The sequence below is a fragment of the Haliotis rubra genome, unplaced genomic scaffold (genome assembly GCF_003918875.1).
Source record: "Haliotis rubra isolate DU_JTF1 unplaced genomic scaffold, ASM391887v1 Scf1158, whole genome shotgun sequence".
In the NCBI taxonomy this organism is placed as follows: domain Eukaryota; kingdom Metazoa; phylum Mollusca; class Gastropoda; order Lepetellida; family Haliotidae; genus Haliotis; species Haliotis rubra.
Genome location: NW_025765068.1, coordinates 244,444 through 257,501, shown reverse-complemented (window position 1 = coordinate 257,501; position 13,058 = coordinate 244,444). Strand labels below are relative to the sequence as shown.

General features: G+C 41.7%; 1 protein-coding gene across 4 annotated transcripts in view; it reads left to right on the top strand.

Annotated features, from left to right (window-relative positions):
- LOC124255798 (serine/threonine-protein kinase 36-like) overlaps positions 1-13,058 on the top strand; it is a 36,451-nt gene that overhangs the window by 302 nt on the left and 23,091 nt on the right. The window contains exons 1-6 of one of the 4 annotated variants that reach the window (XM_046689738.1): positions 49-245; positions 7,194-7,301; positions 8,009-8,146; positions 10,247-10,324; positions 11,957-12,133; positions 12,665-12,738. In XM_046689738.1, coding sequence (XP_046545694.1) covers positions 7,209-7,301; positions 8,009-8,146; positions 10,247-10,324; positions 11,957-12,133; positions 12,665-12,738 — 560 coding nt within the window. In that variant the 5' untranslated portion in view covers positions 49-245; positions 7,194-7,208. Of the gene's footprint in view, positions 1-48; positions 246-659; positions 780-4,251; positions 4,365-7,193; positions 7,302-8,008; positions 8,147-10,246; positions 10,325-11,956; positions 12,134-12,664; positions 12,739-13,058 lie in introns of those variants that run through there. The other 3 variants (XM_046689756.1, XM_046689748.1, XM_046689742.1) reach the window with 3 other exon arrangements.

Here is a 13,058-nt window from a genome sequence, read left to right as displayed (position 1 = left end):
GTCCTTCACCTTGAATGTCAGAGGTCATATTATATTCATGGCTGATTCAATTATGCTGTGACGACATGTAAGGGCAATACATACTAGGCCTCGCTCACATTGGATACGACAACTCTGGACTAAAAATGTCAGCGTGACACAACAGCGATATAAAAGAACTCCAACCGATTGTGAATGACCTAGCCTCGCAATATCTCTCGACTCCGTACAACAGTGACCGACATTTTAGCGTGGAGCAAAAGCACGTGAGTCCCTGCCTTCACTATCTTATCAAACCTTATCTTCTCCCTCGAGACAGGCCAATTACAATTACCAAGTTAATATTTATAATGACATCATACACCCTTTATCTTGTCATTACGTGCAGCTGTCAACTTGTTCATCAAACTGTCAGTTACTATATTTACCCCTCGTGATCAGTTATTAAATGTAATAACTGATATTATCTATTACGACAATCATATAATAACTTAGATTAATCAGTACTGTATCGTTTATGGCATAGCAATCACTGTTGACATCAACGTTCACAGTTTTACGACATAATTTAGAAACATGATATATCATTGTTGACAACACGAGTGGTTAGGGCTCCTCACATGGATATATAGGCAGCGGTTATAATCGATCTGGCATAGATATGAACATGCACTAAACCGAGCTTACAGCTTCGCTTACCTGTATGTTGCGTAGCTCTGTCCTAACTCAGGGGCAGAGTTTTGCCATTAACTACCTGTACAGGTAAATCCTGTGTGATCGAGTCGTGTGGTCGCACTCAGGTGAGTCACGGCCGCGCCCGGGTCTGTTTACTGGGTTACGTGAGCTTTTCAAACTCCTGGGGAATTCCTCTCACTGGTTCGCGCGTCGATTTCGTAAAGACTGACACGAGGTATTTGTAAAGGTTATGTTCGGCGGTTCAGATCGGTTCGCTCAGTGGGGTTAAAGTGTCGTGTTATTTTGATGAGATTTTTAAATGGTGAATATTTTATTGATGTATGTGTCTGGGGATTGAAATAACTTGTGTCGCCGGAATTAACCAGGTGTATAGTTACAGCACCGAAAGCAGGTATCTGACCTTAACAGGAAACAGAAACCGATTACGCCATGCATAAAATGGATGCTACGTATTTCATGCCGTGAAAATAACAACAAATGAGTGAGTGAGTGAGTTTAGTTTTACGCCGCTTTTAGCAATATTCCAGCGATATCACGGCGGCCCAAATGACACAGACTGACAAACGTAAGATGTCTGAAAAGGGAGGGTAAGGGGATGTATTATTACCGCCATTACCACCTCCCCCAATCACTACGTGGCGGTGGGTTGGGTAGCTTCGTGGCTAAAGCGTTCGCTCGTCAAGCCGATGACCTGTGTTCGATTCCCCTCGTCGATCCCGTACAATGTGTTAAGCCCATTTCTGGTGTTCCCCGCCGTGATATTACTTGTATATTGCTAAAAGCGGAGTAAAACTAAACTCACTCGCTCACTGCCCCTCTCCTTCCAAACTACACATAGGCTTTTCAAAACCGTCAAAAGACCACAGGCAGACAGACCCACCCACACATATATAAACACCCACATGCCGACACAGACGCACACGCTTGCACGTACGCACGTACTTTCAAGGAGAAAGTGGGTGAGTGAGTGTGGTTTGACGCCGCTTTTAGCAATATTTCAGCAACATCACGGCGGGGAGCACCAGAAATGGGCTCACAAATTGTGCCCATGTGGGAATCGAACCCGGGTCTTCGGCGTGACGAGCGAACGCTTTAACCACTAGGCTACCTCACCGCTCCCAAGGAGAAAGTGAAGACTCTCAATACTTCATTTCCAGTCAGATATAGATATTATTATGCCGTATATATACATTCAGCTGTTGTTTCCTGCACGTGTCATCAAGGACAGTTAACACACATGTAACACAATCCATGTACTGCCACTCCGCCACATACACAATCAATACAGGTGGTGGCTGTAGCTGGTCTACATCATAGTTCATCAGGTATACAGCCAACGCTCTGAAGTGTGAGACCCGTGAAGATCCGGATCAGAATTGATCTTCAGCAACCCATGCCTGTCATAAGAGGCGACTAACGGGATCGGGTGGCCAGGCTCGCTGACTTGGTCGACACATGTTATTGTATACCGATTGCGTAGATCGATGCTCATGCTGTTGATCACTGGACTGTCTGGTCCAGACTCGATTATTTACAGACCGCCGCCATATACCTGGAATAGTGCTGAGTGCGGCGTAAAACAACATTCACACAAACATACAGACAACGACTCACATACGCGCACGCGGAAATGACCTACCCGTCCTTGAGTTTAAGCTTGATAATGATATTATTATGGCGTATATTCACCCAGCTGTTGTTCCCTTCATGTGTTATCAAGGACATTTAAAACATATGTAACACAACCCATATGTCACTCCGCCACATACACAATCAATACAGCTGGTTGCAGTAGCTTGTCTACATCATAGTTCATCAAGTAGACAACGCTCTGAAATGTGAGGCAAATGATGAACCGTGTAGCCTCCGTTACAGCCAAAACAGATTGTTGCAGTCGCTGTTATACGTCATGGGGCGGCGGGGTAGCCTAGTGGTTTAAGTGTTCGCTCATCACGCTAAAGACTCTGGTTCGATTCCCCACACGGGTACAATATGTGGAGCCCATTTCTAGTGTCCCCAGCCGTGATATTGCTGGAATATTAAAAGCGGCGTTAAAGCTATTTGACGAAGGTCGTAAACGAGTCTGGACGAGAGAACCTAGTGATTGATATCATCATCGAATCGCATGTTAAGCCATCTGGTTCAGTTTGGCACGAAATCTTAAAGTTCATCATACCCGTGAAGGTCCGGGTTAGAATGAACCTTCAGTAACCCATGCTTGTCGTAAGAGGCGACAAACGGGATCGGGTGGTCAGGCTTGCTGGCTTGGTTGACATATGTCATTGTATCCCGATTGCGTAGATCGATGCTCATGCTGTTGATCACTGGATTGTCTGGTCCAGACTCGATTATTTACAGACCACCGCCATATAACTGAAATATTGCTGAGTGCGGCGTAAAACTAAACTCACTCACAGGTGTACAACGCTGCAAGGTGTGAGGCAAGTGATGAACCTTCCAGCCCCCGGGTACAATCGGTCGATTACTGTAACTTATAGATCGATCCCTCAGTGTTCTCTAATGATCCTTGACCTGGTCGTGACCTCTACCTGCTATTTTTGTTCACGCTTACCTGGATAGAGCAGATTAAAGAATGCCGACAGAGTATGTAGGTGTAGGTGTACTTACATTGTAACTCAAGATAGAAACACACTGATTTTATACTTTCATTTTTTATACTACAAATGGGGAGAGCAAATGCAGTGAATATTTCCTTCTCTTGTATCCGAGACCCTGTGTAATGAGGACAAACTTTGATCGCAAAATGATTTTTCTTTTCTTTTTGTTTTATTTATTTGTTTCATTTTATTATATATTGTAATTCATTATTGAATAAATGTACACCGTATTCATCCACCCGTTCATAAATCCACCCATTCATAATAATTATTATAACATCACGCTAAAGACTCCTGTTCGATTCCCCACATGGGAACAATGTGTGAAGCCCATGTCTGGTGTCCCTTGCCGTGATATTGCTGAAATATTGCTGAAATATTGCTGAAAGGGGTTTAGAACTGAACTCACCATTTATAATAAACATTATTACGTTATTTATTCATTTATTTATTCATTCATTCATTCGTTCATTTATAGTGGGTTGTGATCTGTGAATCTCAGATATCTTATCTCGCTTGACTCCAATCTTGTCCTGAACAAGGTAGTTTCCGAATAAAAATGATTCTATTTTCCTCCAATTCTGAGCAAACCCTAAATATGACATACAAATTTACTCGTCATAAACGAAACAATGATGTTTTTATATATTTGTCATACTGTAAATATATTACATATATATTTTTTCCATTTTCAATATTTTTTCCATTTTCATCCTCGACTAAAGATTTTCAAGAAACCTGAAACCAATAATTAGGAAAACGTTAAGGACGGTTGTTTGTACATGCATTCGGGTTCATTTACGCTACTTTTGTGACTATACTGGTGTTTATAGACACACAGAAGAAATGCACTGAATCACAATATAACGTGTATGCTTATGTACGTTTCCCCGTACAGTCACTCTTATGTCCATGTCAGCGTCAAGAATAGTCCCCAAAGTCCTGGCGCGGCAGCGACTCTATATTTCACGAATACCTTAAACAGTGTGGTTATAAAGCTACCAGGTACAGTATTGTACATACAAGACGGCCAAACAGATTCAAAGGAGGACTCTGTGTTCTATTGAAACGGTAAGTCATAAACATGCTGTTCACTTCAAAGGGACTGTCACAGTTACTTCACGAAACACGTATAAGTGAGTGAATTTTGTTTTACGCCGCTTTTTAGTATGTCCCAGTAATATTACGGCGGGGGCACCATAAATGGCCTTCACACGTTGTACCCATTTCGGGAATCGAACCCGGGTCTTTGGCATGGCGAGCGAACACTTTAACCACTAGGCTACCCCCTCGTCTCAAAATGTATATACTCATGGAAACGAATAAGGGAGCACAGGGAAGTAAAGTGTTCCTTTATTCTTTACCAGGTTTTTTCACAAGGTATATATTGCAATGTGAGAGAAATCCTGGAAATAAATGAAGGAACACTTGTACTTTCATGTGTTCGCTTATTTATTTCCTTGAATATTCAGGAAAATAACCCAAATTCTGTCAGGCAAGCAAATTTATATCACACTGTGTACCGGTGTCCAGTTGACTTTCCAATGTTAATAATGTTGTTTATTTTAAAAAATAACAAGAAAACGGCCGGTATAGTGGAGAAATGATCAGAGCAAGTGATTTTACATGTGCCACTGTACCGGAGTACACTAACAATTTTAAAGTTATTTCCACCCCTGTTATATATAAGCAATCTTCCAAATACCATGGTCCCTTTTCACAAAGTAAGTACAGTGACATTTATAAGAAACTGTCGTGTATGATAATGATAATAAATGGCGACCGTGTTGTTAATTATCTACCGTAGAACTTAGAGTACGTGTGCAAAGCACTTATATTCCCCGCCTTACACGATAAGAGTCACTAATACCGTTCAGGTGTTGATAATGTAGCTAATCGCTGTTTTTACGCTTCTTAAAGTCTGTGATCCGTTATGGATAAGAACCTATCCAGTTCACATGGACGCTTACTATAGAGTTAGCTGGAGCCGGAAACAGTGAGTAGCTGAATTCAAATGAAGCTCAATAGGTAAATAAAACGATTGTCGCAGTGCGTTGTAGATATTTATACTCCATACGAATTGCTTTTTTTCATGTCATGTAATAGATATAAATAGAATTCTTACTAATATTTTCTTTTTGATTTAGATCAAATTGTTATCGCAAGTATACAGCATGTTTAAGGTTAATGTGGAAATAGGGTTTGACTGAGCTTGACTGAGACGAATAGTTCACATGTTGAGTGAGTGAGTGAGTGAGTATGGTTTTACGCCGCTTTTAGCAATATTCCATCAATATCACGGCGAGGGCACCAGAAATGGGCTTCACTCATTGCACCCATGTGGGGAATCGAACCCGGGTCTTCAGCATGTCGAGCGGACGCTTTAACCATTAGGCTACCCCACCGCCCCTCATATGTCGAGAGTGACTTGGATCTTGTTTTACTTTACTTTTGCGTTTTATAATGGAAAGTAATACATATTGTTTCTGTTCTTAGATAGAAATTATAGCAGAGTAAACTATATACTGCATGCATTACTTTTGTATACTTTCCATGTCAACTTCCTTTTACAATTGCGTATATTGATAAATAATATATAATATATGTTATGTAATATATTAAGTCATATTACTATACAGCAGATGTATGCTCTAGTGTTGGGAATTGGTTAAAATCTAATAATTGATGATTGGTCCATTACAACCGATCAATCATCGAAAATAATTGGTTTGCGTCATTTATCAATTGTTCCTGTTATTTTTGTTAAAGCACAAAAAAATAAAGAAAAAACATGTAGTAATTTGTTGTTTTTTTGCAAATTGCATCAAGTCCGTTTGCATATTTTGCATATTTAAATGATGATTAGTATGTTAGGAACACATTCTTTAAGATATATTCAATCATGACTTGGAACGAGCTTCTACATGTAGTGCTTATGAAATGTAAATTTATTGACACAGTCAAAACCAGCATTGTGAAAAATAATGTTAATGCAAACAAGTGTTCCAAGATTGGTCGTGTTCGATTATGAGAAAACATGTTCGATTGCTTGGTCGTTGAGTCACTGCGACCAATCTTCGATTATTTCAATTAATCGGACCACCACTAGTATGCTCTATTCTATAATGACCTGTGTGAGTATGAGTGAGTGAGTATGGTTTCACGCCGCAACATTCCAGCAATGTCACGGCGGGAAACACCAGGAATGGGTTTCACACAACGTACCCAAGTGGGGAATCGACTCGACTATTTATAGTTATATACAGGTCGCCGCCTCATTGTAGAATTGTTCCTGGTCGGCTTCAAGAACAAAGAAAGTACATAAGATGAATTAATTCAAAGCATAGTCATCTACATATGAGAAATACTGACTTGCAGAAACCAAACTCGCAGATATTTTAGATATTTTACAAGGGTGAGGATGGACTAATGACGTTTGCGATGGCGTTGAACACTTTGGCGGAACCCACGGGCACTGATACACATGGGAACATATTCTGTTCGAACCCACAATAACTCGTGTCTGTACAAAGAATAGCAAGGGCGACCTCAAATTGAGATCAGATTACCCGTGAAGATCCGGGTTAGAATTGATCTCCAGTACTGGTCCGTGCTTGTCGTAAAGGGCGATTAACGGTATCGGATGGCCAGGCTCGCTGATCTGGTTGACACATGCCATCGTATCCCAATTGGCGTAAATCGATGCTCATACTGTTGATCACTAGATTTTTCGATCCAGAATCGATTATTTACAGACCGCCGCCATACAGCTGGAATACTGCTGAGTGCGGCGTTCAACAACAAACTAACAACAAAACAAAAGTACATCATAGTTACACTCCAAAGGAAACATGAAAGGGATGATGTTATGTTTTTTCTCATTGGATCATGTCTCTCCAGGAAGACCCAGCCAACATGCAGGACGAGCGATACGAGGCGCTGGAGCTGATCGGCAGTGGCGCCTATGGCGATGTGTACAAGGGGAGGAAGAGAGGCGGATCAGGGGAGGTAATGTCTTCGTGAAAGTTCAACATTGCTTTCACGATTATTACACCAATATAACGACATGTGTGTGTATGTGTGAGCCTGTCTGTCTGCCTGTGTGTGTCAGTGTGTGTTTGTATGTATGTGTGCGTATGTCTGCCTGGGCCTCCCTCTGTGTGTACGTACACATAATACCTCAGGTACTGTGACTAGCCTGGAGAAGTGTCTGTTTTTAGGCGCTAGCCAAATGAGATCCCGTCCGCTAGTTTTACTTTGTTACACCGCCGACATGGTATACGTTATTCGAGTCAACCAGTCTTTGTTCTAATACATTATTGACGATCGCCAGGCAGGGTAACAATAAGTATCATATTTGTACGTAATTCTGCATAGTACGGTATCGAACCAACGACTTTCCGTCTAGACGCTTTATCCACTAAGCCAACCTGTAAACAACAAATATATTTATTTGTTTGTTTATCTGCTGTTTAACGCCGCTCTCAGCAATACTACAGCTACATGAACACAGTCTGTAAATAATCGAGTCTGGGTCAGACAACCCAGTGATTAACATCATGAGCATAGATCTACGCTATAGGGATCGATGACATGTGTCAACCAAGTCAGCGAGCCTGATCACCCGATAGCATTAGTCGCCTCTTACGACAAGTACGGGTTACTGAAGATCAATTCTAACCCTGATCTTCACGGGTAAACTCTGTGTGTTACAGATCTGCGCTCTCAAGTACATCTCCTCCTTCAGGACCAAGAAGGAGATGAATGATGTGAGGAATGAGATCCTCATCATGAAGAAGGTGAACCACCCCAACATCATCAAGCTGCTCGACTCCTACGACATTCCGGGATACGTACGTAGAGCCGTTTTGTCCACATACGCCATATTGTTCACATTTACACGCCATGTTGTCCTCATACGCCATATTGTCCACATTTACACGCCATGTTTGTCCACATACGCCATATTGTCCACATTTACACGCCATATTGTCGACATTTACACGCCATGTTGTCCCTCATACACCATGTTGTCCTCATAAACCATGTTGTTCGTAAATGAAAGCCTTGTTTCCAAGATATTGAAGCTGTGTTGTCCTGAAATACATACCTGAAATGCAAAAGAAATTCACAATCTACAGTTATAGGCAAATTCAACAAATACACGCCAAATTATCAAAACATTTTAGCCATGTGGTCCAGAGGTACACGCCATGTTTGACCACAACTGCATGTCATGTAGTCCATTGATGTAGGTCACGTTGTCCATAAATTCACCCAATACTGTCGACAAATGCACGCCATACTGTCATACACACGCCATACACAGACCGAAATGATACGAACATCATTTGAAACGAAAACATGCAACCAGAATTTATTTTCAAAACGCACTGCTGTTACTGGCAGTAATTCTAGCGACGTAAGTGAAGTATTTTACTGCCGCTTTCGATGTAGCATCATTTATACCTTGTGCGTCACCCGGATGTTGAACTCCGTAAGTGATGAACTCAAGGATGGGATACGGGAGAGGGGGGAATGTACCAATGGATACATTCCGGTTAAAATTCATACTAAAGCGACCACTAGCATTACATATTAATTATTCTGTATATAAAGAGTAAGTGAGTGAAATTAGTTTTACGCCGCTTTTAGCACTATTCCAGCAATATCACGGCGGGGGACACCAGAAACGGGCTTCACACATTGTACCCATGTGAGCAGTCCAACCCGGGTCTTCGGCGTGACGAGCGAACTCTTTAGCCACCAAGCTACTCCACCGCCCCTTGTTATAAAGAGAATAAGATATGTGGCGAAAAACCAGGGATTTGATTCCCAAACCAGCGACCATATCACCTTCGCACAGTCTAGGGTACTGTAGGTGTACAGAGTTGCCTCCCTTTGCCGAGTCAGGAACATATAGTCGAGGATCCGAACCCAAAGCTTCTCCCGATCTATTGTCAGCAGCACACCTGTGCTTGTAGGTGGCATTCAAGGGCCTACTTTACATATGACCTTCTTTACAAATCAAGCTGACAGGCTGGGCTATAACCTTGATAGTGTTCAAAGTTGCGTTTTGACTAATTCATTCTCTATAAATTTATTACTGCTAGGGCCAAATTTAGAGGTAGTATCAAAACCAGGTAATGTGATACACCGGCCTTATCACAAAGTCTACATGTCTTTACCAAGTAGTGCATTAATCCTTTTCAGCCTCCATTAGACCCGGGGTTAATATTCATGCAGTTGGTCAGTGGACATGTGGATTGTGTGGGTGAAGCAATGTTGTAAACCTTGATTGCTTTTAGTGACCTGATACATGCTGTGGCTAGTTCACTATCAACAAGGATTTTAGGAGGGTTGGAGGGGTCATACTAATTACTGATAGGACTTCTTACCGCTGCTGAGAGATCCTAACATATAGGGACTTTTGTAGCATTTGTCCTTGGACTATCATTGTAACAACAACACTCATTCGTAACTACTCGCCTCTTTCCGTGACCTACAAGAAGACTCGTACCTGTATAGTACGCAATTATTGCCAAGAATCGTGGCAAACCATTCAAATCACGCGTAGTGAAATGTGAAATGAGGTCAAATAGTTTCTTTGCGATTATCGAATTTCTTTATTATTTCCGTGATTATATAATTATCTTGTTACTGATAACTGTTAACGACATATAAAACTTAAAGTGACTTTCGCGTTGTAAAATTAATTGGCGTTTATTAGAAGCTATGTTTGGACATTCAGGGTTATCTTTCCTTGGAAATAATCCGAGACTACTTTCATCTCCGTGCCCGTTTGCGCTTAGCCCCGTCGTGAACATGGCCACGAGAGGGGTACGAGTCGCCATCCGGCTTCCCGGAATGACACGAGTACTTACGAATGCTACAACACTGTCCCGATGTTAACTCGTGGTTACATGTCTGTATGTTTGTTTGTTTGTTTTCAGCTGGTGGTGGTCACGGAGTGTGCTTCTAAAGAGTTATACAAAACACTCATCGCTGTTGGGTGCTTTCCAGAAAACAGGGTACAGTATATTTGAGAAAACTAGGTTTTAGTATTATTGTTGTATACAACATATTATAATATTTCGCCCGGAGAGTGGAAGGTCGCGGGTTCGATCCCCGACCGCGTCATACCAAAAGACGTTAAAATATGGTACTTGTTGGTCCCTGCCTGGCGCTCGGAATTAATGGGTACAACAAGGACTGGTCGGCTCGGAGTCAGTATAATGTGTCTGAGTGGGGTATTCATGCTTCACTGCAGCATGGTATCTCAGTGGGCTAGCACTATAAAACCAGCTTAAGTCTGGACTAGTACAAGCAGCCGCATATACACATACACACGCATGCACGTCGTCATATGACGAAATATTCTCAAGCACGACGTTAAACCCAATTTCACCTCACCTCACCTATTATAATATTTTCTTTTTATCTTATACACATTACAGGCGCAAACATATCGCTGTTGTCATAGAATTACCAGCCGTGGTAGTCAGAAACTGATTTAAACCTGTCTTACCATTGCTATGTAATTCCTAAACATTTCAGTCAGTTAGACAAACGAACTGACAACTTTGCAAAGTACCAGATCAGAAAAAGTGTAGACTCGGGAACAAAAGTAAGTAAAAGGTAAAATGTTAAAAGACTACTGTTTAATATCAGTTCTCAGGAAATAACAATAAGCTGGTGGATTGTGAACATAGTAACTTCAACATGTGAACCACAGAACACGTATTACACACAGTGTTTAAAACAATACATGCTTTAAACATTAACTAAGTACGTCATTTCGAGCATTAGGCCTGTATACAATGAGAACAGAAACGTGATATCAACACACAGAGGAAATATTTAAAAACGTGTTTACATTTACAGTTAATTTAGCTATTACACCGAATAAATACAATACATTAAGTTATAATTCGTATGATCAGGTGACTTATGGATCCAACCGTCGACCGTGCAACTTTTGAAAACTGACAGTCTATTCGCAAAACCAAATGTCTCGCGCTGTCGGGCAATGGGTTATTTTAAACACTCCTTTTACTCCGATACGATACTTCTGTGTGTGGAGATCTGAGGACATCCCCGTAGGATATCCTTAAATCAGCCAATCAGTGTCGAGAGCTCTAAAGGTACGACATGAATGCCAAGCACATCTTGTGTCTGAACAAAGGGAGGTAACCTTGACGTCATATGGTGCTTAAATAAAGGGAGGTAACCTTTGACATCATATGGTGTCTGGTCCCTTTATGGCTATACATTTTAGTGTCGCTTCACACAGTGTGAATTTGTGCATCGACTGAAGACATTTAGTTGGTTGGTTGCATGTTTGCTTTGGTGTTCACAGCCGCATCCAGCAATATTTCAGCTATATGGCGGCGGTCTGTAAATAATCGAGTCTGGACCAGGTAATGCAGTGACCAATAGAAGGAGCATCGATCTATGCAATCATGGACATGTGTCACCCAGGTCAACGGGACTGACCACCAGATCCCGTCTTACGACAAGCATGGTTACGTTCATGATGTTGATCACTGGATTGTCTGGTCCAGACTCGATTATTTACAGACCGCCGCTGGAATATTGCTGAGTGCGACGTAAAACTAAACTCACTCACTCACTCATCTGACTGTCTCCATCTCCCGCCGTAGGTGCATGAGATTGCCTGTCAGTTGTCCTCGGCGGTCTTCTACCTCCACGCCAATAGAATCCTGCACCGAGACCTGAAGCCTGAGAACGTCCTCCTCATGGACGACGGTACCGTCAAACTGTGCGACTTCGGCTTCGCCCGGGCAATGGGGGAGACTTACTATGCCACTACAATAAAGGTGACTGAAAAACATTAAACATCCAATCATTCTGATTGGGCCATGGGACGTTAACGCTTTTCGTTTTGGCTTGTGTATTGGTCCCAACGGCGATGTCAATGTAATATTGTATTATATACATGTATCAGTCACAACATTATTGATTGATTGTTGTTTAACGCCGCACTAGACAATATTCCAGACAATCCTGTGATCAACAGCATGAGCATCGTACTAACGAATTGATGTTCAAAGACCAGTTCTATCCCGGATCCTGATAGGTAGTTACAACATTGGGGGCAATGGAGTAGCCCAGTGGTTAAAGCGTTGGCTCGTAACGCCGAAGACCCGGGTTTGATTCTCCATGGGTTAAACGTGTTAAGCCCTATTCTGGTGTCCCCGCCGTGATATTGCTGGAAATTTGCTGAAAGCGGCGTAAATCCATACTCACTCACTCACTCAGTACCATGATGATATAAAATAGTCGGCAGATGATATTATTATTCTCATGATGATGAGAAACATTGTTTTAAACCTGTTTCCATATTTCAGAGAACTCCAGTGTACATGGCTCCAGAAATAGCAACGGACACGTTCGTCTCGTACACAGAAAAAGTGGATATATGGTACGACAGAATCATTGTTTGAGATTATATCATCAAGGAATTGAAAGTTTGTAACATCGACAGTAATTATTAGTTCACGTCACAGAGGGGAAATATAAAAACACAGAACACGACACGGGGCTCATTTCACACTTGCCTTGTGTTGAAAATGAATTAATCATTAAACATGTTTCAAGAGCCGAGGACAGAATACCCCAAATACCATGAAGAGAACCCTGTTGTTTTATGTGAATGCAGTCATGGCTGGTAGCTGTTGCAAAGCCAGATTTCAGTTGGGGGTTTATCCAACTAATTTTAATAGCATACATCTAGGAATGTTT